The following is a 26,936-nucleotide window of genomic DNA, read 5'->3' as shown; positions in this document are numbered from 1 at the left end:
ACTATCTCAGTAGATTAGAGAACAATGATGTAGAAGCAAGAGTTCCTAATCAGTTATGTGATGTTGAACTCTTTGAGATTCAGGTAGTAGACTTAGATTCATATTATGACCAACAGTTACATTTTTTGTAGGAAGGAGTCATGCTGATACATCTTACAACAACTGATCAAATAAGGAGGTTGCTACTAAAGAGTCAATCATTTCATGTTATTATGAATGCATTGCACAGAAGAGGAGTTGATAATGTACTAAGCAAATGTATGCCCAAATATGAATAGCCATCGATTCTTCATAAGGCCCATGTTAGACTATTAGGTGGTCAAATTTTTGGAGAGATTATAGGCATGAAAATTTTGCAACCTGGTTCGTGGTGGCCTACTATGTTGAAGGATGCCCATCAATATGTAAAAAGTGCTTACAATGTTTGAAGAAGGGTCGGCCTCTTGATAGAGATAGAATGCAGGATCATCTGGTATTACCACTTGAGCCATTTCAAAAATGGAGAATTGATTTTGTTGGACCTATTAAGCCGGCTGCAAAGAGGATAGGTAATCAGTATATTTTGGCATGCACTGACTATTGTATGAAGTGGGTGGAAGCTCATGCCATGAAAGACAAGAAGGCAACTAATGTGGCCACATTCTTATATTCTAACTTTATGGCTACATTCGAATGCCCTATAGAGTTGATCAGTGATAGAAGTAAGCATTTTTTGAATCAAGTTATTCAAGAATTGATAGCTAGGCACATGATATTTGATAAAAAGTCTACTTGATACCGTCCACATGCCAATGGGAAATCTGAGAGCTCTAGCAAGATTCTATTCTATATCTTGAAGAAAATAATTGAAGACAATAGCAAGGATTGGGATGTCAAGTTAGATTCTGCATTGTGGGTATTTAGGACAGTATACAAGGTTACAACATGGCTTACACCTTTCAGGTTGGTTTATGAATTATAGGCAATTGTGCCAATGGAGTTTGTGCTTTCTAGTTTGAGAATTGCTATAGAGAATAAGTTGGATCCTAAAAGCTCAATGCAATACATGCTAGAACAACTCCTAAAGTTGGAGGAGGGTAAGGTGATAGTTGCCTATGCTAGAATAGCTCCTAAAGTTGGAGGAGGGTAGGGTGATAGTCGCCTATGTTGCAGGAATTGCATAGTCTAGAAGGCAAGCATGGATGAATAGGCACATAAGGAAGACAATTTTTGAAGAAGGGGATTGGCTTGTGGTATAAAATTCAAGACTTGTAAAATTTCCTAGAAAATTGAAGCTCAAGTATGTTGTACCATTTATTATCCATGAGGACCTTAGATATGGCATATTTTTCTTAAAGGACCTGAAAGGCAATGTATTGAAACCTACAGTGAAGGGCTTGAGGTTGAAAAGAATGGTTCAACACTATTATGCCCCTATTAATCTTATCATTCCTACTTGGGGACAATTGTTGTTAAAGGACAATTATTTGTGTGAAGGGTCACTAAGCGATGGGAATGACTTGACATTTGGCACAACTAGAACGAAGTTCCAGTTAGACTTCGACTTTGCATTGCAAATGGAGCATGATAGTTCTCGATTTTCTTTCTTGCCATCATTCTTTCAAGATCATGCTTCTGTAAACACGACGACACACCCTTGGTGATCATCTATACGGAAGCTTGTGTTCTCCAAACGCGCTAGGGCAAACATAGAAGATGATGACAAGCATGGACAACCTAATGAGGGTGAGGTAACTCCTAAAAATAGTAACATTCTTAGAAGCCCAAGTAGTGTGGTTATCCCATTTGTGGATTCTTGAGCCTTGTTCTTAACATCGATGAGGATACACATTGTGAGTGGCTCAAGAAAATTGGATTGTGTGAGTATGCATGCTTGCCATGGAAGAAATGGTCTTCTAATGTTCATGACACAATTGAATTGGATATACTTCAGCAAACAAATGGCCACATTGCAAGAAATCTTAAATTATCAAGTGAAATGGTTAGTTGTATGTTTGATCTTCTATTCAACATGAGATCTTGGATATTCTCGAAGGAACAGATGATTGATGCGTTTGGAGATCCCATAGGACCGAGGAATGTGTATATCTTGAAAAAGCTTGATGCAATCTGAAAGCTCCAACTTAGGTGGTTTATGATGTTCATCAAAACTGATAGCATTGCACGAGATACATATGGCATCATACATTATGTAGAGCATGTTGGTAGGCCAAATTGGGCGGGAATAATGGTTGAGATCAAAGTCTCTAAATTAAATAAAGTTTTTCATAAGTCTATAATGGTTGAGATCAAAGTCTCTAAATTAAAGAAATTTTATCATAAGTCTATAATGGTTGGGTAGGAATAATGGTTGAGAACAAAGTCTCTAAATTAAAGAAAGTTTTTCATAAGTCTATAATGGGTTGTTAGCTTGCTACACTTTATGAGCATACCAAGACTTTGTAACTTGAATTGACATTAGAATATCTTCTAAAGATAAATGTAAAGAGTGGGCATGATAATGTAGTTAATGTTCATGATAAATTTGATGATAGTGAGTTGTTTTAGCAGGATGATGATGTTGATGTCATTTTTAGCAGTGATGCTCATAAATAGGCTATTTATAGAGACCTTCTACAAGTTGGATATGAAGAGCCTTATGCTAAATAGGTGGCCCAAGAATTTGTCAAGAAGGTTAACATTGATGATGCAACTAATGTTTCTCAAGATGCAGGAAAAGAGGATAACTTGCATATGCATAAGTCAGAGGGCCAAATACATCTCATGAAGAAGATGAAAATATGGAAATTTTAGTTAAGAAGTATGGATAGTAAGGATGATAAGCAGAAGCATGTTTCTAATGAACTTGAACTTCATGACAAGGGTCAAAATATGGGTGATCATGTAGATGTTCATGAGGCCAATGCCCCTTGTTCTTCTCAGTATTTGGTGGGAGGGCTAATGCTTTGAAAATTGGCAATGTGATAGATGTGTTTGATGTCATGTAGAAATTTATAAGTTCTCTACAATAGCATGATAAGGAGAGTACTCAGTCAATGGCATTGATTAAAAATCTGCAGGTTCAGCTTCATGATCAAGAGCTAAAATCTGAAAGCTTGGTGCCATTGTACATAAGTAGCAAGAATTTGATGTCACCAAGTTGAGACACGAGGAGAAAATTGTAGCATTGCAACATGCAGTTGCAAAGGGTAAGATGTCCTCTGCTTTATTTGAGAAATGGACTCAAGAACTTAGAAGTAAATGTATTGCTAAAATGAATAGTTTTATGGACGTGCATGTTCAGTTGCAAGTGGAGCATGAGTTGTTACAAGAAAGGGTTCAACCTTTGCAAGAAGTTGAGAAGAAATTATTGAAAAACATAGAGGTTGATGTTGATACATTAGTGGTTTTGAAATCTGAGCTTCAAGATATCAAAGATGCTTTATTAGTGGATATCAAGAAGGCATGGGAGATGGTAGTCGAAAGATTCACTGGTGTTATATATCGGCCATATTCAATGCTCAAGGACATGTTTGTTTCAACAAATATTAATTCATTATTGTAGGAAAAAGAAATGTTGGTCTATATGGAGTTGGAAAATGAATGCAAGAAGCTAGCTGACAAGTTGGACAATGCCTTAGATGTTAAGAGGAAGAGCGATGATTATGTTGCTTCTTTGTTGCAACAAAAAGAGTTCGTGTGCTGACATGGATGTTGTTTTTAAAGATGTTCTTCATGAGGTCAATGTAGAGCTGAAGGAAGTGGAACATGAGTCATCTTTGGTACTTAGTGGTCGTGATCAGTCAGTTTCTGAGGCGTCCTCTTGCATGGCCATTATATCTTATATGCCTAGCCACAATTTCTAGTTTTTGTATTAGCTATACTTTCTCTTTTGTTTCATCACAATCACTAGCTTCATTTTGTTGGCACTTAGAATTGGTTATACAATTGCACCAAAGGGCTTTGAGTATCCTAGAAGGGCTCTACTCACTACTACTCAATGTGGCTTGTCAAGGGGTGCAAGGCCTTTGGTAAGGTATAACTATGTTCTCTAGGTCAGACTTCATATTACCTAGTTTCATACATCATCGCACTTAACTGCATGTTGGTGGGTTCCAATCCTGACTATCCCAATCATCCAATAGGCTATGCCAAGTGTTAGGACTTGAATTGCATCATCCACCTTAGTATTTACCACCTTAGTACTCATATCCATGTAGGCATCAATAATCATCCTGTATAATGTGACCTCAAAATGTCATGTGACTTCACTTGAAAGGTGGTGTCTGTCCTAACTATTACGATTGTATCTTTTCATATCTTGGATCATTTGAAATGCAAAAATCTTCAAGAAGTGCCCATGCTAGGTCACATATATTTGGTTCTTCTATTCTGTATTTGTCTCCTGAAACCTAATGATGTCTATGTCAAGTTATTCATTAAAGAATGGTCATGATGATGGTAATTTGACTGATATTTTTTAGGATAGTAGTGCTTTTTGAACGATTATAATGTGTATTTTATGTCTGTGCATTGGTTCTAAATATTAAGTGTTCAATATGACTATAAGTCAATTCAAGAAGTTGTTTGTAGCAATAGGGATATTTGAGGTAGGTTCAAGTTTCATGTGTTTCTGTTGTGGTCTTGAGAGGCCATAACACTCATTGATGTATTCTTGTTATCCAAACTCTTATGATAGTAATAAACCTCTTCAAAATTGAGTTAATCAAGCTCTAATCAATGCAAATGCCTTTTTAGAGCATCAATGCGTCATCAAGGCAATGCAAGCATTCCCCATAAGAATCAAGAGAGTATAAAGCCATCAAATGCTTGCTATCCAAGCAAACTATGCACATGTGTCTACCCTAAACTATAGAGCAATGGCTGACCCAAAACTTTTCAACCAATGCCAAGGACAATGTTGGAGGATGCTAGAGGGGCCCACAAATAGTAGTAGGCAAAGCACCAAGCAAGAGGGCAAGAGCAAAAGCTATGAGCATCCCTTCATCTCTCGCTCTCATTTTCCCTTGCATTAAGTTTGTGCTCTCACCAAAGACACTCATTGTTCTTACTTTAAGTCCCATTCCTTTACTTCTCAACCTCTTCGACTTGTACGCTCTAATTTTTATGGTGTTATCAATCCCACTTCTCTCATAGGAGCATAATATTTCATGGTTTTAATAGATGATGATTCCAAATATACTATGGCGTATTTTTTATGAAAGAAGTCTTAACTGTTTTCAAAGTTCTAGGAATATAAAGAATCAATGGATAATAAGCATGAGTTAAGAACTAACGATTTAAGAACAAATAATGGACAAGAACATACTTTAAATGAGTTTTGGGATTATTGTAAAGCTTTTGGGATTCATCATGAACTCATTGTTTCATATCATCCACAACAAAATGGAGTTGCTAAACGGAAGAATCCCCCTCTTTTAAATGTCGCCAAAGAGCTATGATTTCTATGGCCCATCTTGGCCAAGGTTTTTGGAGGTAGCCCATCACTACATCAATTTATCTCCAAAGTAGGTTGTACTCTACCCACGAGCACCCACCCTATGAATTGTCATTTGGCCACCCACTTATCACATCTAAAGATATGTGTATGCACAAATTTTCTATTGAATATTAACAACAAATCAAAATTTTCACCTAAAGCCATACAATTAATCTTTTTTGGAATGGTGGGCTGCCTTATGGTCACAAAGGCTACAAATGTTTTGATTCTCATAAGAGAAATTTTTAATATGGTTGTAATGCAACCGTTCATGAATTTAAAATCTTTACTACCTTCTCACCCACCTCTCATTTTTTGACTCTTTTGCCTTGTATCCAGTTGCCCCACTTGAATCTACCACGTCTTTTCCTTCTTCATATGACTACCACAACTTCCAGCGTGTTCCCACATGGGCAATTCACCTCAAATTATTCAACCCTTCCCCTTTTTGAGTGTGAACATGCCCACCTTCAAATCTAGAAATGAAAGGGACCTTTCAAATTCTCAAATGGTTTCAACAACTTTTAGGTTTCTAATCAATCATAAATAGTGTATTAAACTTTACTTGCCTCTTCGGCATTCTAGATTCGCTTTCGTGGGAGCATATTGATGCTTTATTGTAGAGATTAGACTCTTGAGTTCGTGGGAGACTCTTACTTGCTCATGTACATAGGCAATATTCTTCCCAATGGTGATCATGATGACTACCCTTCACTTGGTATTGGCCTTGTTTGTGTAGGCAGATCTAAACTTGTACCAAATGGATGTTAAGACAACTTTCTTACATGGGAACTTGTATGAGGACTTCTATATGTAGTAGCCTAATGGCTTTGAGAAAAATGACATGGAACACTAGTGTCCAAGTTGAGGAACAGTCTTTATAAACTTAAGCAGACACTTAGGGAATGGAATCACAAATTTGATCCCTTTATGCATTTAGAGGGTTATTCTGGCAATGATATGGATCTATGTCTTTATAGAAGAAGGCCCATGATGGTAGCCTTATCATCTTGGTGGTATATATTGATGACATGCTAATTGTTTGGAGTGCTCGCGATGAGTTGGATGTTGTAAAGACTTAGCTTAAGAAGAGATTTGAGATGAAGGACATGGGGTATGCTTCTCACATACTTGATATATGCATTATATGTAATCACTCTAGGGGACTTCTCTACTTATCACAAAAGTATATTCATAAAGTCCTTGAGTAGTTTCATATGCAAAGTAGTAAGCCTATTGGTTGCCCATTACCTTCTCATGTGAAGGTCAGTTAGGTAGATTGTCCCCAATTAGACGACGAGAAGGCCAAGATGACCAAGATTATGTATGCATCCATAGTGGGTAGCTTGATTTATATCATGATAGCCATCCGACTTGACATAGCATTTGTAGTGGAATTATGTCTCATTATATATGGTGACATTGGGAAACCGTGAAGGGTATCATGAGATACCTTAAGGGCATTGTAAATATCTGCATTTGTTAAGGTGGCTAGGATAATGGAGTCGTGGGCTAATGGACTCTAATCATGTAGAACGTGTAATGAGTAGAAAGTCAAACTCTGGCTATGTCTTCACTTTTGCTAGAGGTGCTATTTCTTGGATGTCCAGGAGGCCTTATGGTCATGTTGTCTAGTTGTAGACCTTGATACGACTATGACTCCTACATTGTATTCAGACTTTATGAGTGCCATCCATTAGCACATCATTCGATCTTTCATGTGAAGACCAAGCATATCGAGGTTCGTTAACCACATTATTAGTGAGGTGGTTTAGGGTAAGCAAATAGAGCTTTTCAAGATCTTCACTGATGAAAATCTTGTAGATCTATTCACTAAAAGTCTAAAAGTGTAATACCTTCCTTAAGAAGACAATGTGTGTGGGATGAGATGACACCTATTCCTCATCCAGTTGTATATATGTACACATTGTTTTTTGTCACTTTTTTATTGTTGCCTCTACACTTAGCATATTTAGCTTTAGGTAGGAGGTTGTTGGGGTTAAAGGCTACCTATGCCTAGCTGCCTGCATTTACTTGTATTTACTACTTGCACATTTGTACATAGCAAGTGGCAGCCATGTGTCATTGTTACTTTATTCTTTATTCTTTCTATGATAATATAATAAGGAAAGGCAAGTCACACATCGTTGGTGGTGGTTGTTGGAGTTTCCACACACCGTCTTACTCTCTCTTGCTTGAACCTTCATACCTCTTACTTCTCTCTTGCTTCTGCTTGTGCTTCCACTCTTGCTCCACCTCTCATTCTTTCCTCCCTAGAATAATCTCATGTTCCTTCTTTTGAAAGTAGAGTTTGAAAGGTTGTAGTGCTTGGTTGGAATCTTCATTTTTATTCCCTCGTTTAGAACTTGCACAAAGAAATCATAAATTAGGTTCCCTATATTGTTAATTTTATAATAGTAAATCAATTGCATTTTTGTCTAACTAGATATTCCAAGCAAATACTCCCTCATACATGCCCATAGGATTGGTGGATGGCAGGTGGTTTGCTTCTCCTTATGGTAATACTTGGTCATGAATTAACCACCCTAAACTATTAGTAGCAATGGCAAATAATAGGGGAGATATAGAGCAATCTTGTTTGATAGAGCATCTAAGAGGGAATGGTTTGGATAATTACCCATTGATTAGCATTCTTGATGTAACATTTACAAACAATACAAAAATCAATTTGATGCACCTTCATTCAATTTCCATGTCTAACAGTGAGGACAAAGCTCCACTATAATCTATCATAAGCTTGATCAAATCAACCTTGAGGAAAACCTATTTTTGTTTATTCTTTTCAGCATAATCCAACCCTTCCTAGAGGTTGATGATGGCATTGAGGATATACCTTCCCTTGATAAGCTCTTTGTGTTGTTTTCTTATCTAGCTATCAAGGTGGGTTGATAGCCTATGAGCTATAGTTTTTTGTGAATTTCTTGTAGGCTAAATTAAGGTAGGTTACCAGTCTCTGATTCCCTAAGTTCTCTTTCTCACATTTTTTTTGTGAATTAATTTAATGACCCCCTCATTAATGGAGAGGAGAGCCTCGTAATGTATTGCCTCTCTCCATATTAAAATTAGGGAGGGGATCACTATCTCTAAAAACTATTAGAAGAATTCATTGGGCAACCCATCTATTCCTAGAGAATTTTCTTTAGCTAAGGATTTGATGGTGGCTTCAAGTTCAACCTCCTCAAAATCTAGGTCAAGGATTCTAGCTATCTCAAGAGGCACTATTTTTTGCATACATAATGATACCTTGGCCTTGGCTTGATAGTGTTGAATATTTCATAGAAATATTAATGTGTTGTATCTAGGTTTCCTTTTTGTGTGGTAGAAGTGGTTTCATTTTTCTTCCTTAGCATGGAAATCCTTTCTTTGCTTTTGTTTTAAAGCACGAAAGGTCTCTTTAGTGGGCCTGTCACCTTTGTTGGCCCACTAGGCCCTAAAGTATAGTTGAAGACTATTAGCTTCGATAAACTCCTCCTTTCGTAGGGCTGCTTTGGCTTCAATAAGTTCTTCCTATAAGTGGCTAGCTCCATTATCTATCTCAACTTCGAATATGGTCATCTGCTGATATGCCATTGCTCTCCTTTGTTGACTAATAGGAGCCATAGTATGCCTGGCATTGCTAAGAAAAGATTGAGCTTCGTTAACTGCCATGGTCTAAGATCTTGCATGACGCCCTTGAGTTAGGAAATGTCTACTCTAGATTCCTTGGATTCGTTTTTGGATGTATTGGAACCTAAAGAGGTTCGAGTTAGCAAGAAACTAGATAGCCTTGAGCACTACTTATGGGTCTAGGACAGAGTGGTCAAGATGGGTTTATGGTCGGAGACTACAATGGTTTGCAAGATCTTTTGTAGACAATCCATGTAGGTCCCTAATAGCCCTAAAGAGACATAACAGTAATCCAATATAGCTTTGCAGGATGAGGGGGGCATTGGTTATTAGTCAATGTAAAGTTCCCAAAAGGGTTGCTATCTATAAGCCCATGAAAGGCTTTTGAACTATCCCATTCCTTTTTTCTACTCTTTTTAGTATGAGGCCTCTCCTCTCAAATTTTTCTTTAGTAGCTTGTTCCATGTTAAAAATCCTTGGTTAAGTTGATAGGGCATAGGATGATTTTCATGGATTGCTATAATCTAGTTCTATCTACCATATTTCTAGTTGTATAGACCTAGATCACTACAAATTCTTCTTCAGTCCTAATTCCCGCAGCAATCTAGTGATTTCTTGGGCTGAAGAGAATCTCCAACACTTGGTTCTCTATTCTTTTATGGATCCCTAATGTTGCACCACCTCCCTTAGCTACATGTTTAATGGCATGCTACTATAATAAGGAGAGATGGCTTGTAGATTTCTCATTTTAAGCTTCCTTTGGACTTTATTTTCTTGAAGGCAAAGAAAATTGAGCCAAATAGCTTCTTGATGAAGCTAATTATCGACAACTTTAGAACGAAGGGGGTTGGTTAGCCCCTTAGTCCAAAAAATGACTTTGGATGAGCTTTGGTTTTTGGCTATTTGTTGGGTGTTTTGTGTGACTTTGAAGCTGATGTGGGATTGGTTTGTGTGGTTGACATGAAGCATTGAATTTGAAATTGCCTTTAATGAAATTGCTTGTAAGCATGGTACATTAGAGCATCGACATAAGAGTGTGAAGCACGATGTTGTTGAGGTGATGTGGGATGGCTCATTGTTGTTGGTGGGAGTACTATGACCGGAGGTTTGGGCCCTCGTTGTTGCACAAATTACGCGCAGGAGTTTGTACAGTTGCTCATCGCAAGGACGCTTTATGAGATGGGAGCAAAGGATGATGAGGTGTAATCAATTCAAGGTAAATACATGGAGTAAGAAGAATGGTTAGGTTTCACATTTAATCGAATACATATGTAGGCAAGGTAAGACGAAGTGGGATTACAAGGATTACAAACTTCACAATACATCATTTCAGCTTAGATGAGCATGTTCATGTTTAGGTATGGATGCACAAGGTTCTCATTCATATACATTGGCAATCAAAATAAGAAGCAAAGGTTGTAATAGAGAAACTATGATTCTAAGTTCTAGGGACTCTCTCTTTATCTACTTTTTTTGTCACAACATCAAAATTCATTCACAAGATGACTCTATAAGAGCTCTTAACACATGCCATAATACTCCATTAGAGGCAAGGTAAGAGGAAGTGGGGAACCATGATCAAGAAGATGGGAAATAAGAACATATGTCGTCTTTGCTATCCTCTTCTCCTTATATAGTATGATTGGGAAACTCATGCTTATTGACCTTCAACTTGTATATATGATGACATTGGATTTGTTCTATTGCAATCGCAACAACTGTTTAGGATGCAAAGTCCTTCTTCATCTCCATTTCTATTGCAATTTTGCACATTAGGCTCATTCCATTCATGCTGCAGATGTAGGTGACTTTTAGTCCTCTCTACGCAGATCTTTCGTTGGGCCTTTGTAGCTGTGAGGCCGCTTGGTTTAGTCAAAATGGTGTATTGCATGAATTCTTGCATATGATCCAGATTACTAGGCAAATCAGGCTTGGCTTGTAAAGCAAACCATATTATATAGCTTGCCACCTCATAACAACAAGTTGCCGTCGTGCAAAATTACCGAGATGAAGAATAGAGATCTCTCTTGTTCTCCTCTTGCCATCAAGCATAGGAGGATTTCATAAATATGTAGTAACCATGAGCCAGTTGACTACATAAACTAGCATTCCAGTTCTTGTCGATCTCTTTTAGCCTTGGCTCTCCACCTAGAAGTCTTTGTTCGGCCCTCTAAACTCAGAGCCTAGTATTCCAAACCTCTATTGCCATGCATATTAATAAATCCCTAATTGCCTCAAACCTTCATCGATGTCCAATAGATAGATTAGCAGCCCAAAGTTAGCTTCGACAAATAGAAAATATGACAGAGAGAAGAAACTTAGGAAGAATCCATCGACACTCTCACACGACACCAACATGTACGTCACCATACGCTTGTCTGTCTTCTTGAGCGTTGGCTTGCAACGATTGTGGTTATCTGATATTTCATGATCTATCTATGTAGCTGTCGTTACATTTGCTGGTCTTCCTCAGGACAACAAGCCTCATTCCTTTAGCACACTAATACACAGTAGTTTGTAATTGCACATAAGCCTCTCATTCCCCAAGATTCACCAATTTCCGAGAGAATTTATAATCTTCTTTGATGTATTCGATGTAGTTCATATCATATCCAAATAGTATCCTCTTTAAGTATTTAGATAAGAGAATTCATATAACAAGATGTGAGCACCATCTTAATTCCTTGCTTCTTGTTTTCCTCTCCCAATTGTTAGCCTTACATTGTCATCACTTCCCGCTTTGATTCATGCATTGTGTCCTAATAGAAATATGTTTTGAAATAGAACTTCGTGCTCAATCATTCATGATTTAAAGAAGACATGTAATATCGGATCTATGCTATGCAACCAATCACGTGATGCTCACACGAAAATTATGGATGCATTGAATAAATGTGCCTAGCCTATCTACATGTGCTCGTGTGTCATGCAAAATGCAAACAAAAAGACACACACAATTGAAAACAAATTCCTAATGATGCTGACTAATGAGTTCAAATTCGTGGCAAAAAACTTTGCCCTCATGTTGAAAATGGTGGACACGTAGCGTCATGACATGGTTGTCTTCACTGAAACACATGATGAGCTGAGAATGAGGGACATGCAGGGAAATGAATGAAGTCGACAAGAAGGCTACTAAATGAATTCCAAAGCTCTACTTCTAGTTACACTCATGACCATGCCCCCTTCGTCAGCCATCTTGGTTCCATTTCTTGTGATCTTCTACATGTATAGGTGCTTTCCAACCCCTTACACTATTTTCGTCTCCAATATAATTAAAGCTATTATTTATTGAATTAAAAGAAAATTGTATATGAGAGATACATTGAGTAGCAATACTTGATAAATTTTGGATCCCTCAGTTGGAAGGCACCCTTCATATAATGATATAATATTATAATTGATACCCCTCATAGAATGACTATCAAATTACAATGCATTTTTGGGTAATTTTCCACATTATTTCTTTGAAAAAACGTATCGAAATATGCAGTAATATATATGATGATGGTGACGATGATGATGTATGTCGGATCCATATTTCCATTTCTGGTTTTTCATTTTCCTATCAGTGCGATTGTGTGCTGCGTGCTTGAGGGATAGGCTATGGCGTCTTCGCAGGACTCGGGAGGAGGGAGTACCACTCTAATGGATCTCATCACGTCCGATCCTGGCCCTCTGATATCGCCTTCCTCCGCCAGCTTGCCCGCGCTGGGCAAAGGCGTCCCTTCCGAGTCCAAGTCGACATCCTCCAAGAAGCCAGGCGCAGTCCAAATCCCTTCAGCAGATTCTCTCTCGCCAGCTCGCCTCCTATCACCCGTCAAAACCAGCTTAGGCCCTCTGGCCAAGAAAAAGAAGGTATGTCCTCCGATCTCGAGTGTTTTCCAACCTTACTTAAAGGAGATCGACTGCATTTCGTTGTCCTTTGTACAATTGAACTAATTGAACCTATATTGTATCAGACCGTATCATTGTTCGAGTGGTCATAGCAGTTTGCTTTGAACCGTCAGGCTACATTATGCCTGAGAGACCTTAGCATTTTCTTGATCGTGGCTCGAGTGACCGTAGTGACTTTGTTTTGAACCATCAGCCTACATATTATTACTCGAGTGGCCTTAGTTTTTTTTTTCCCTGAACCATATTGTCTCAGCAGTCATGCTCACGGGAGTCAGCATTTTATTGTGAACCATGTCGTAACAGACTAAGCTTGGTGTTCCCACAATCCATTGTGTGATTCAAGGTGAACCTACTTGGTTGAACCATCTTCATCTAAGCTAAAACCTTGAGACCATGTTGTAACAGACTCGAGTGAGACCTTAGCTTGGTGTCTCCAGAATCTATTGTACGATTGGTTGATTTAAATCAAGGTGAACCTACTTGTTCGAGCCATCTTCACCTAGACTAAAACCGTGAAACTGTGGAATGGTTTATTTCTACTAGTTGAATAGTGCAAAAGAGCCATGGCAGTCAAATTTTTTGGCTAGAGTGATTGTCTCAATAGTCCACTGTGGCTAATTTATTCATCAAAATTTTGCACTCCAAATTACCAAATTAAAGTCAATGCAGTGGTTTCCAAAACCTCAATTTTCTTAGTAGTTGGGTACTTTTAAGGCATAGAGAGTGGGCTCGAATTTGTTATTGCACATGGCGATGGGGTTTAACATGTCGACTTAGGATGATCTAGATGCTTATATGTGCCATATTGATTCACTTGTTTGATGCATTCGTACAAGAAAAGGTAAAGTTAGAAGTTGTGATGACAAATAAATGTGCAGTTATTGATGATACACCATTCAACCATAGATCTAAGGCCAAGATTGCTCTTAGAGCCAACTCACTACCTAATTGCTTTTTGGGTTGTGGCGTAGAGCCCACATCCAAGGGACCATGTCCATCATTTCGCAACTTGCTTCTTGTTAGCATTGTGAAAGCCTTGTTAAGGATGCATTTCTTTGTTGAGATTGCTTTAATGCTAGCTATGTCTAAGCCACCTTTTAAAACAATTTATTGTGTCAAGAGATTTGGTCATGTGTACATACTTATATTTATTGTTATGCATCACATATTGTTGGGCAATAATTGATTATATTTGGCTTTGACTAAACTCAAAGTAGTTGAGATGCCAATTGTAATATATATTCAATAGAAGATGGCATATGAGGGAAGAATGTAACTACTAAGTGTAGTTATAAGGTTGTGTAAGATGATGGGGTTTAGCACTCTTCAATTATAGTTGATAAAAGTAGAGGTGGGACACAAACATGAGCATTGAGTGGGCATTGGTCTCACCATGATCTCTTCATTAGTGGTTAGAAAATTCAAATCCAAGAGACGGCAATCTTAGATTCTCACACATAAAGTCGCTAGAATAAATCTATTACTCATTTTAAAAGAGGGACTATCAACGATAGGCGGCCAACGAAACCTTTTGATTCTTAGCATGGCAATTTTTGGACATTCCTTTAGAGTGATGAAGAAAATAAATTTGGAGGTTTCTGTATTGTTTTGGAGTAGGCTTGCACAATTTAGTGATATGATTTGGAGTGATAGAAGTCTAGGGTGAAACCTCCTAGAGCAAACTAGACGAAGCTAGTGCGGAGGCTAAATCTTCATTGCAATGGGCTGTTGACTACGCCTTTTGAAGTACTTTTGAGGAGTTTGGCTCACACTATTGTGGAGCGTGTGCTAATAACCTAGAAGATGTACAATTGAAACAAAAGCAAGTACATGGTTTATATGTTAGAGTGCAGCAAATGCAAAAGCAGATGGACAAGATTGAAAGACAATGAACACGAGAGAAGAGGGAGAGAAAAAGAGAGTAGAATGCAGAAATCTACAGTCAATGAATGCTGAAATGCAGAAGATAGATAGACAATTGGGCTGTTGAAGTATCTCCTTGAGACAATCTCTCTCACCACCTAAGACACAGGTGACTTGTGGATTGAATGGGGCCGGGTATAAATAGTAGAAAAATAGCCCGTAAAATGACAAGGTCGGCCAGCCAAAACTGGCCAATCAGCAGCCAAACTGGCTGGTAGCACATAAAAATCAAAGAAAAACTTGCATCAGAGTGCCTATAATCAGTGATTTGTAGCTAAACCGCCATGTGGCGCTGCTGTCTACCCCCAAACTGTCCAACGTGCTTGGTAAAAGGTGCCTGCACCTGGTGAATATTGAAAATGCCCAAAACTGATAGGAAATGCGTAACTATGCCCGAGAGAACTAAGTGTACATAGTGTAGCTTGACAATGCTAGTCTAGGGGATGACTAAATCTCTTAGCATCCCCTCTCAAATCTTGGATGAGGCATATGGCTCAGGGATCTAGAGTGTTGTCGAAGAAGAACTTGAGGAAGTGCCTTTGCAAACAAGTTTGCCAAATTATCATCTGTCTTGCAATATACCACATCAATAGTCTCATTCAAGATCTTCTCCCGAATGAAATGGTATTGAATCTCAATGTGTTTCAACCTAGCATGAAACATAGGGTTCTGTGCCAAGGCAATGCAACTCTCATTGTTGCAATGAAGTGTTGTAGGACTTGTCTATGGGTAGTCTATGGGTAGCCAAGCTCTCCTAGTAACCTCTGAAGCCACATTGTCTCACATGTGGTAGAAGACACTGCTCTATACCTTGCCTTTGTTGAAGAAAGGGAAACTGTGGCTGCTTCTTGCTACTCTGTGAGATAACACAGGCACCAGGGTAACCGCGAAATGTTTCACCCTTGAAACATTTTATAAACAACATTTAAATTTTAATAAACTACAATCACAAGCTAAAGAGTTGAGAGTCAAGAGTCTAGACGTTAAATTGGTTAGTTGAAGAATGAAGCAACTGACGAGTTCAAACTTCATATGCAGTATGGATTTAATTAATCAAAGGCCCAAAGAATACAAATCATAAACAATAGTTTCAACTTCCAAGCCAAGACTTGAGACTCTGAGAGTCTGTGAGAATGTAAAATCATTATCAAATACAAAACTCAATGCACACATCTCTCAAAAAGCGAATGATTCAAAATCCCTAATTTCAAGTTCTCAGATCTCAAAAGCACTACTCTCTAGTACTCTTATAGAACTACCATCACTTTCACTATCACACTTAGATGAACTTGGAGTTAATCTCAAAGGCTCTGGGCCTCTCTATGCACGGCGACAAGGAACACGAGAAGTGGCTGCAGCAGATGACCACAACTTCACGACCTCGACGTGTAGAGGATTGGGTTTGGCGCCTCATCCTCTCAATGTCCTCACGGATGAAGTTATAGATATCATCTTCAAGGGTTTGGGGTTGCAACATAGTCACATTTGCTACTTGCACAACAATCTTTCTAGGGTCAAGGTGATGTGGTGTCCAACTTGCCGATCCCTCACCATCCAACGCTCCTATTTTCTCAAGCACTCGAAGGTTGGCATTTGTGTATGTCAACTTATTCAATTGGCTAGTGCTAAGCTTGCAAACACAAAGGACATACATATAAATTATAATGTTTAGGATACTTTGTAAGCCACTACCTTATTTTGAAGCTTTATATTTACCATTACCTATTGTAGTCTTTGGTGTGAATATCATCCATAATGCTCCAAAGATGCTGTGCTGTTGAAGAACTAACTGGTTGTGATAATACTCGCAAAGCCACCATTTGAAGAGTTGGAGTTAAACCCCCAAGCTTCTCCCACCAAGATACTAGAAGAGCAAGATTATCCTCATCCTTTGCTATTTGTCTTGCAAATTGTGTATTTGCATTCCCCCTGTAAGTTAGGAGGTCATCCTCAATGGTATTTTGCATAGCAGATGTTGGATACATTCTCTCCAAGTATTGCGTCTATCCTAACATTAATGTTTTTTTTTCCAAGAAAGAAAATTTCTATTAATAACACATTGAAACTCCTTGAAGCAAAATACGAAGTACAAGGAGCTCTATAAAGAGTAGCCAAGTGTAAGTTGTAACATCACGATTTACAAATACAATCGTTGTATGAAGTTTGAACCACCAATGCCGTGGGCTACCTAACATTAATGTTGGATCTGTGTGTTGAGAGTCTTTTCTCCACATAAGATGGAGAATATGTGCAACAAAATGGATGGTACGTCAAAACCAATCCCAAGAAACCAATCCCATCTGCGCTCAAAGATTCGAGTCATTTGGGAGACCTTATACATATAGTCAAAATATGGAAGACTCAAGAGTCAAGACTTGAATAAAGTCTCAAATTTTAAACTAAAGAGGTAGTTTACGACATATGTTATAGAATTAAATAGCAACTCATATTTTCTTAGTTGCTGGTTGACAATATAGTGTAATCAGTGATAGCATTACGAAGCCTTTCCATAAACTCATATAGAAGGCCCATGGTAGCTCCTTCACTATCACACATTCGCAACATTGATATTATGGGAAGTAGTGCACATTGGAGTCCATGTGCATCTCTCCAAAACTCAATGTTATAGATTGTGTGTGCAATATTTAAGACATCCGGAGTAGAGCATTTTGACCAATCCAGCCACTTCTGATCCAATACCATATGTCTCAATACATCCTTGCACTTCACTAACTTAAGGTTAACCATGTGTTTATTAAGGGAATATGGCATAATCATGATTACAATTTGCAATTTGTAATAAGGATAGGACACACAATCCAATTTGTAACTCACATACCTGCACAAAACTAGAAAAATATAGCAAAATCTTGTTTTGGCCAGTCTTGCAATTGAAACTAGAAAAATATAGCAAAATCTCTCCCATACTCTTGCAATTGCTTGCATTATTTGTTACAACTTGTACAACATAGTCTGGCTCAAATCTCTTGGATTGCTTCATTGATATGATTAAATATTACCTCTCCTGTTACATTATACATAACTTAGTAGTAGTTAGGCTAAATACAAAATTAAGAAAAACTAAAGTGTACTTACAAGTTGGAACTAGAAGATACTTGTGATCCGCACAACATGGTTCGATAGATCTATAGATCTTAGAAATGTTGTTCCGATGTAAGAAGTTACGAAGATATTCATTAAGTGGTGCTTGCGAGTGTCTTTCAATCCATCTGAGATAATTGTGCATCCATATTTCTCCCATGATGCTCTATGACCCTCCAAGCTCGTGTGAATCAGATCAATCCGATTAAGACAAAAGGGGCAAAACCCGTAGACATGGAACAGGACAATTAGGATAAGTTAAATGAGCTTGCACGCTCAACCATCGAGCTTTCGATTTCTGATGCCTTGTTGTTTAACATTGAAGGTCTGGATTCTGCATATGCTATTTGGACTCGACTGGAAGAACTGTATGCACAGAAGAGTGTTGCAAGCAAAGTGTATTGGCTGAAAAAGGTTATGGATTTGCATATGAAAGAGGGTACAACAATGTCTACTCACTTGAGTGAGTTTAACTTCATTTTCAGCCAGGTGGTTGCCTTGAAGTTCTTGATTGATAAAGAATTTAAGGCTACGTTCTTGCTTTGCACTCTTCTAGAGAGTTGGGATACATTCAGGATTTCTATGAGCAATTTTAATGCGATTCTTTTGTATGCTGATATAGAGAGTGCTCTACTCATGGAAGAAATAAATCTACAGAACAATGCATTGTCAGATGGGAGAGGATCGAGGTGCAGCTGGAGTGCAGTAGACAGTGTGAGAGTGAGAGACAGAGTTGAGCACGATACCCAATGCAATAGTACTGAATAGAGTGTAAGCTGAAAGTACAAATGATAACCCTTATACCTTAGAGTTATAAGGGGCTGTTCACACCCGAACACAGTAAGTGCCCGTAAGTGTGCACCACAAGCACATACAAAATAGTACACATAATCTGGGGGAAAAAACCTCTCCTACCGAGAGTAAAAAGTGCCCCAGTGTCCTAGTGATCACCCGCACACTCCCATATGAGCGTAGGCGTAAGTAAGGCGTGTGAGATACCCAACAAACCCCCCTGGAGTGAAGAGTGATCAAGTGTACAAGGATCATCCGCCACCAAAGGGCGTCAAATTCAAAGCATCGCGAAATGCTTCAAATTTGTCTCGTGGAAGAGCTTTGGTGAAGATGTCTGCCACATTGCTGGTGGTAGGACAGTAGACAAGGCTGATATCACCTGCATGTAGCCTCTCTCTGACAAAGTGGTAGTGAATCTCTATGTGTTTCGTGCGAGCATGAAACACAGGGTTCCGTGCCACTGCAATGGCACTCTGACTGTCAGTATATAAAGGAGTAGGCTCCGTAACAGATACATCCAAATCAGCAAGTAAGCGTCTAAGCCATACGCACTCAACTGCAGTAGTGAAGGCTGCCTTGTACTCAGCTTCACATGACGACGTGGCAACAGTGGATTGTTTCTTGCTAAGCCAAGAAATGCATGACGAGCCAAGAAAGAAACAATTGCCACTAGTGGAGTGACGAGTATCAAAATCACCAGCCCAATCAGAGTCACTGTAAGCATGTAACTGCAGTGGTCCCCCCTTGGCATAAAGCAATCCAAGAGCTCTAGTACCCTGCAAGTAACGAAACACACGCTTCACAGCTTGCCAATGCGACATACGAGGCTGATGCATGTACCTGCTCAAAACTGAAACGGCAAACTGTATGTCTGGCCGAGTGTGGCATAGATAGATGAGACATCCCACTGCTGGAGCATAAGTATGGATATCAAACAAATCACTGTCATCATGTAATGACAGTTTGAGCCCAGGTTCCATGGGTGTACAAACTGGCTTGTAATCCTGTAAGCCAAACTTCTCAAGAAGTTGCCCAATGTACCTTGACTGACATAGTCCAATGCCTCTAGCATCATGTACAAACTGGATGCCCAAGTAATAGTGCAAAATACCCAAGTCAGACATGTCAAAAGTTTGCTGTAAATTATTTTTGAATGCTGAAATCTGATCAGCACGTGTTCCAGTGAGCAAAAGGTCGTCTACATATAGACACAAAATCAGCATGGATCCCCCCTCTTTATGTACATAAAGGGTAGACTCAGATGGGCTGTTTACAAACCCCTGAGTAAGCAAGAAGGCATCTATCTTTGCGTACCAAGCTCGTGGAGCTTGTTTCAAACCATATAGAGCTTTTTTCAGCTTGCATACTAAATTTTCTGAGCCTTCAACTGCAAAACCAATGGGCTGCTGTACATACACTTCTTCCTGAAGTTCCCCATGTAAGAATGCAGTCTTTATATCCAGCTGATGCACTTTCCAACCAAAATGTGCAGCCAAGGCAATCATAGACCGAATGGTCGTCATACGGGAGGTAGGAGCAAAGGTCTCCTCATAGTCAATGCCCTTTTTCTGTGCGTAGCCTTTAGCTACCAGCCGTGCCTTGTACTTATCTATGGATCCATCTGCATTCCTTTTCAATTTGTAGACCCATTTCGTACCAATGGCACGCTTGCCAACTGGCAAAGACACCAAATCCCAAGTATGATTCTTATGAATAGAATCCAATTCAGCTTGCATGGCTGCCATCCAATGCACACTATGTCGTGCATCCTCAAAACATTCAGGCTCCTCATTATCATGAGTACATGCTGCCATAACAAACTCCATGGAATGTGCTGAATCATGCAGTCGAGTTTGCCTTCGAGTACGACCAGCCAAGGGTGTTTCCAAATGACTATCTCTCATAGTCTGCGTGTACCATCTAGGCACCTGTCTTGCTTCCTGACTGTGTACAAGTTCCTGCTGAATTTCAGTTTCAGCAATGTGCTGATTTACTGCATGTTCCATAGGAGCAGCTGGCTGAACATTAGGTTCATTTGCTGAAGTACCAGCTGAATCACCAAATGTGATGGGCAGCAGCCCTTCAAAGACATCACGGGCAGCCTGATATGTATCAAAACCAGCCAAGGATAATTCTGATTTTTCATCAAATACAACATCCCTGCTGACAAAAACCTTCTTGGTCACGGGATCATAGAGTCTGTAGCCTTTGCTTTCGCTGCTATATCCCATAAAGATGCATTTTACAGCCTTGTTGTCCAACTTCTTTCGAAGTACCTGTGGAATATGGGCATATGCAAGACACCCAAAAGTACGGAAGTGGCCAACAGAAGGTTTGCGGCTGTGCCAAGCCTCAAAAGGTGTGACGGTTTTCAAGGCCTTGGTAGGGCATCTGTTCAAAATGTGGCAAGCGCACATGACGGCTTCCATCCAAAAACTATGAGGCAAACTCTTTGCCTTCAGCATACATCTGGCCATCTCCATGAGTGACCGATTTTTCCTCTCTGCTACCCCATTCTGCTGTGGAGTATATGCAGTAGTGTACTGATGGATAATGCCCTTCTGCTGCAAATAAGAATTCAGCATAGAGGACATGTATTCCCCCCCTCGGTCCGAACGGAGAGTCTTAATCTTGCAACCAGACTGAGTTTCCACAAGTGCACTGAAAGCCAAAAATGCATCATACACTTCTGACTTCTTTTTCAAGCAGTAGACCCAGCACAAACGTGTAAAGTCATCAATAAATGTTACAAAATAGTAACAACCACCCAATGACTGTGTCTGCATGGGCCCACAAACATCCGAATGCACAAGCTGCAATCTGGCTGTTGCTCTAAAAGCAACATCACGGGGAAAAGAGAAACGATGCATTTTCCCCAAAATGCAACCCTCGCATAAATGCTCAGGAGGTCTCTCCAAGAGAGGTAATCCATCCAACATCTGAGTACGCTGTAATAGCATCAAGCTGCCATAGTTTACATGCCCCAAACGAGCATGCCATAACTCTGCCTCTAACATAGCAGGAGTAAGAGTGGATGTCAAATATGCAGACTGATCTACCGAAAGAGCATCCAACTCATATAACCCATGACACAGAGAACCTGTCAAGACCAATGTCATGTGTTCCTTGTCACGGACCATGCAACGGTCATCATCAAAGGTGACCTGCAAACCACAACGTGCCATAGAAGAAATGGAAAGCAGATTCTTCTTAATGCCAGGCACATACAAAGCATCCTGTAGGCGGAGAATAGAGCCATCAATGGCTGTAAGCTGAATCTCCCCAATACCATGAACAGGGTATGATGCATTATTAGCACACTGAACAGACTTCACAACGGGAGGTGCACCAAGAGAAGCAAACAAATCTCTACGAGATGTGATATGCCGTGAAGCACCACTGTCAAAGAACCAAGTGTCAGCATCTTCTGTAGAGCTAAATGCTCTATCAGCCCAAGAGACATCATAACTGCAAGTGTAAAAACAATAGTCCCTGTCTGCAACAAAGGACGCGGACTCACTAGCAGTGGAAGGAGCTGCAGAAACAGACATCCCTGACTCCTCCTTCTTCTCTTTGGCGATGCGCTTCCTGCACTCAGTGATGTAGTGGCCAGGCTTCTTGCAGTAATGGCATTTTCCTTTCTTGGCTTGCGTGCCCCCCTGTTTCTGACTTGTCTGTGAAGTGTTACTACTACCAGAACTCTGCGAAGCATTTTTCCCTTGGCTGTTTTTACCCTTCTGCCTTGACATAAAAGCCTGCTCAGAGGCTATACCATCTACACCACTGTTCCGTCTAGTTTGTTCCTCCTCTAGAAGCAAACTGACAAGCTGAATGAAAGTGATGGGCTCTTTCGAAATCCTCATAGTGAGGTTCAAGGCAGTATGAAAAGCCAAGTATGAGGGAGGCAGTGAATTCAATGTCGTAGAAATTAGCTGCGCATCTGAGTAGTACTCATCCACATTCATGAGTTGCTCCCGCAAGTCCTGAATTTTGTTGAGATGATCCTGCATAGAATCACCCTCATTCATCTTTAGAGTCTCTAGCTCTTTCTTCAAGAAAGAGATGCGAGTCTCATTCTTTCCTGCAAACATCTGCTCCAATATCAACCAAGCTTCTTGTGAAGAAGCTGCTGAACGAATATGAGGAATGATAGAACGCTGAACTGCCAATGCAATCAGCGACATAGCCTGTGCATCCCGTGTATCCCAAGTTTTCTGAGCTGCAGTTCTTGGGGGAAGTGGCTGAGCGGGGTGAGGTGGAGGGGGCTGAGGTTGCCCTCTTGCACGTCCTCCTGGAGGAGGAGTAGCGGGAGCCACAACTCCCGGTCGTGCTTCCTCTCCACTGACATAATCCCACAAATTTTTTGCCACTAATACATTCTTCATCATGAAAGACCAAAGGGAATAATTGTTCCCATCCAATCGGTCTTCCTTGGACACATAGGTGAATGCATCTCCTCCCTGATTTGCCATTATTTTCCAAAAGGTAATAGAGCAATGTCAATGCAGTACGGGCTGGAAATCTGCAAATTTCCAGAAATTGCAGCAAACACAAGTCTGCAATTAATGTGCAAAGGGTACTCTGTCAAAAAAAACTGTCACTGATGCACGCTTCCCAAGGTGCAATTAGTGCTCAGCAGCACTAAAACATCAAAAGCCCCAAAATTTTGCCAAAATCTCTGTCAAAAACAGTCGTTCTGTGACTGTATCAGCAGTTTAAATGCATCTGTCCTCCAAATACACAAAAGCCCCAAAATTTCTGACCATTCAGTCCAGAAATTTGCATGAAATTTACTTTTCCAGTAGATCTGTGCCAACCGCGTGTGAACCGCCGCTTCCAGAATTTTATTCTGGGCTGGAATGACAATAATTTTGAAAATTTTACCTGGGCGTGCAGCACGTCGCGAGCTGCTGACGTGACGTAGACTGGCGGGCAGGCGGGAGCAGGTCGTCTGATTGGCTGACGAGTCGTGATGGGCAGGCGGGCTGTGCGTAGACAGGGCAGGCAGCGTGAAGCACGTCGCGAGCTGGCGTTGACTCCGCCTGCACGAAACTGGTCGCGATACTCGCGAGCTGCTGACGGATGTTTGCAGGAAACGGGCCCTGGCGTACTAGTGGTGCTGCTCGCGAGCTGCTGTCGGACGACTGCTGACGTGGACTACTGTTGACGTGGATGACTGCTGACGGGCAGGGTACTGGTGGAGGCTGACCACGAGCTGTACTGTGCTGAGGCAGCTCTGTGGAACAGCGCCTGACTGCTGACAGAACTGACGACAGGTTGTACCTGTGCTGTCGTGACGTCTGACGCTGGAGCAGGACTGGCGTGTGCTGTAGAAGCTGAGCTCAGAGCTGAGCTCTGATACCAAATGTCAGATGGGAGAGGATCGAGGTGCAGCTGGAGTGCAGTAGACAGTGTGAGAGTGAGAGACAGAGTTGAGCACGATACCCAATGCAATAGTACTGAATAGAGTGTAAGCTGAAAGTACAAATGATAACCCTTATACCTTAGAGTTATAAGGGGCTGTTCACACCCGAACACAGTAAGTGCCCGTAAGTGTGCACCACAAGCACATACAAAATAGTACACATAATCTGGGGGAAAAAACCTCTCCTACCGAGAGTAAAAAGTGCCCCAGTGTCCTAGTGATCACCCGCACACTCCCATATGAGCGTAGGCGTAAGTAAGGCGTGTGAGATACCCAACATGCATCTAGTATGTCTTCCAGTGCTTTGCATACTAGGGACAGATCATAGCAGAAAGGCAAATCTGATAGCAAGGGATGCAGTAAATCACGTGGCAAAGATGTTGAATGTCATCATTGTGGCAAGAAGGATCAATTTAAATGTGACCGCTACAAATGGAAGAAAGAGAAAGGAAAGGGCAAGAAGACAAATGATACCAAGGAAGAGAAGAAAGAGAGTCAACCTAAGAAGAGTTGTGTCAAAATTGAAGAGGTGAATGTAGTCACTCATGATAGTGATAGTGGGAATGACGTACTCTTTGTCTCTTCACACTTTGGTGCACATGCTTTACTTGTAGATACAGATGATGACATGCATACTTGGATTCTCGATTCAGGTGCTTCCTTTCATGTCATCCCTTATCGTGAGTGGTTCTTTGCCTATACAGGGGGTTGATATGGTGTTGTCTATCTTGGGGACAACTATGCATGTGACATTGCAGGTATTGGCTGTGTGCAGTTGCAGTTTTGGCATGGTTTTGTCTTCACACTTCAGCATGTACGGCATGTACCTCAACTCAAGAAGAGCTTGATTAGGATAGGGCAGCTAGATGATGATGGATTTCATACCACCTTCGGTGATGGGAAATGGAAGATCTATAAGGGATCTTGAGTGATTGCCAGAGGTTGTAAAAGTGATACCTTGTATCCTCTCCATGTATCTAGTGTGAGTGATCATGTTGTTGCCATGACTGAGCAGCCAAGTGTTTCTTTGTGGCATGGCCGGTTGGGACACATGAGTCAAACTGGAATGAAAGTGCTCTCTTGTTTGGGTTACTTACCTTGTCTTTGCTATGTTGATTTTGAGCATTGTGATCATTGTGTTTATGGTAAACGTGCATAGACGTCTCATAAAAAGTCTCTTTCGTTGAAATCTTCTCCTCTAGAGTTAGTAGATTCCGATGTATATCAAATTCCTTGCTGTTGGGGCCATGTGGTTAGCTCGGCTAGTATTCTGACCTCGATCTTAAAAAGATAAAAGTTATTGTCACTATGAGTCTACTATGTTGAAAAGGCATGAGTATCCCTGCTAGCAATCAACATATCATCAACATACAGAACCAAGATAATCAGGCTACCATCTACTGCCTTCTTGGTGTATAAGCAATGATCCACTTGACTTCTATGGAAACCTTGAGACTGCATAAATGTATCAAACTTATGATATCATTCTCTTGGTACTTGTTTCAGCCCATACAAACTCCTTTTGAGTTTACATACCATCTTCTCTTTTCCTTTTGCCACATACCCTTCAAGCTGCTGCATATATATGTCTTCATGCAGATCATCATGTAAGAATGCAGTCTTTACATCCATCTATATGAGTTCCATATCTTCAGCTGCAACCAAGCCCAAAATGGTTCTCAATGTAGTCATCTTGACTACAGGAGAGAAGATCTCATCAAAGTCAACTCCGTGTTCCTGCTTGTATCCCTTCGCAACCAATCCTGCTTTGTACTTTGGTGAGGAACTAGGAGTGACCATCTTGTAAACCCATTTGCATGGAAGTGTTTTCTGCCCTTTAGGCAACTGTACTAAGTCTCAAGTGTCATTTTTCTCAAGAGATTTTAATTCTGACAACATGGCTTTATACCATTTCTTGCTGTCCTGTTTGTTCATTGCTTCGTTGAAGCAAGATGGTTCACCACAGTCTGTCAACATGACATAATCATTCACATTATTTGCACTAGGAATGGATCTATCAGGTTATCTAGTAGCCCTAGATGATCTTCTAATCCAATGATCATTGTTTGCTGGCTGTTGAGCATTTTCAGCTTGCTATCCTGGCATTTCAGCTTGCAAATCAGCATTAACAGCTTGTTGTCCTGGTTGTTCCTGCACATGTAGTGGCTCATTATCATGGGCAATAGTTGGCTGATCATTTCCAGCATTATTTTCTGCATTTACAGATTCATTTACAGCAAGTATTTTTTGTTGTATAATGGGAAAATTTTGCTGTCCAAAAGGTATTTCTTACCGGAATACAACCCCATGGACCTCCTCAGTCTTTCGGGCTATTTATGCATGCAATCTTCCCAAAAGATAACATCATTGCTACATACTGCTTTCCTTTTCTTGGGATCCCATAATCTATACCCCATTTCACCCTCATCACCATATCCTAGGAAAATGCATTTGTAAGACTTTGGCTCAAGTTTGCTGCGTTTTTCTTTACGAATGTGCACAAAAGCCTCGCAGCCAAATACTTTCAAGTGAGCATATGAAGGTGGCTTGCCCGACTACACTTCTTGGGGAACTTCCCTCCCCAAAGACCTGTTTGGTGACTGATTAATCAAATGTACGACTGTCATAACAGTCTCTGCCCAAAAACCAAGGGGTAATGCGGCATGAGATAGCATCATACGGACCTTATCC

At 40.3% G+C, this 26,936-nt stretch overlaps 1 protein-coding gene and 1 pseudogene across 2 annotated transcripts in view; one reads left to right on the top strand and one right to left on the bottom strand.

The window, feature by feature from the left end:
• Positions 1-12,627: 12,627 nt before the first annotated feature.
• The window catches only part of LOC148025007 (SH3 domain-containing protein), a 106,273-nt gene continuing 91,964 nt past the window's right edge, over positions 12,628-26,936 (top strand). For both annotated transcript variants that reach the window (XM_087694706.1, XM_087694705.1), the window contains exon 1: positions 12,628-12,964. In XM_087694706.1, coding sequence (XP_087550832.1) covers positions 12,713-12,964 — 252 coding nt within the window. In that variant the 5' untranslated portion in view covers positions 12,628-12,712. The remainder of the gene's footprint in view (positions 12,965-26,936) is intronic.
• Positions 15,201-17,226, bottom strand: LOC148025008 (uncharacterized; annotated as a pseudogene).

Source organism: Lygodium microphyllum, chromosome 15 (assembly GCF_053477565.2).
Source record: "Lygodium microphyllum isolate KBCC chromosome 15, Lygodium_microphyllum_v1.1.10, whole genome shotgun sequence".
Classification (NCBI taxonomy): domain Eukaryota; kingdom Viridiplantae; phylum Streptophyta; class Polypodiopsida; order Schizaeales; family Lygodiaceae; genus Lygodium; species Lygodium microphyllum.
This window is presented reverse-complemented; position numbering and strand designations above follow the sequence as displayed.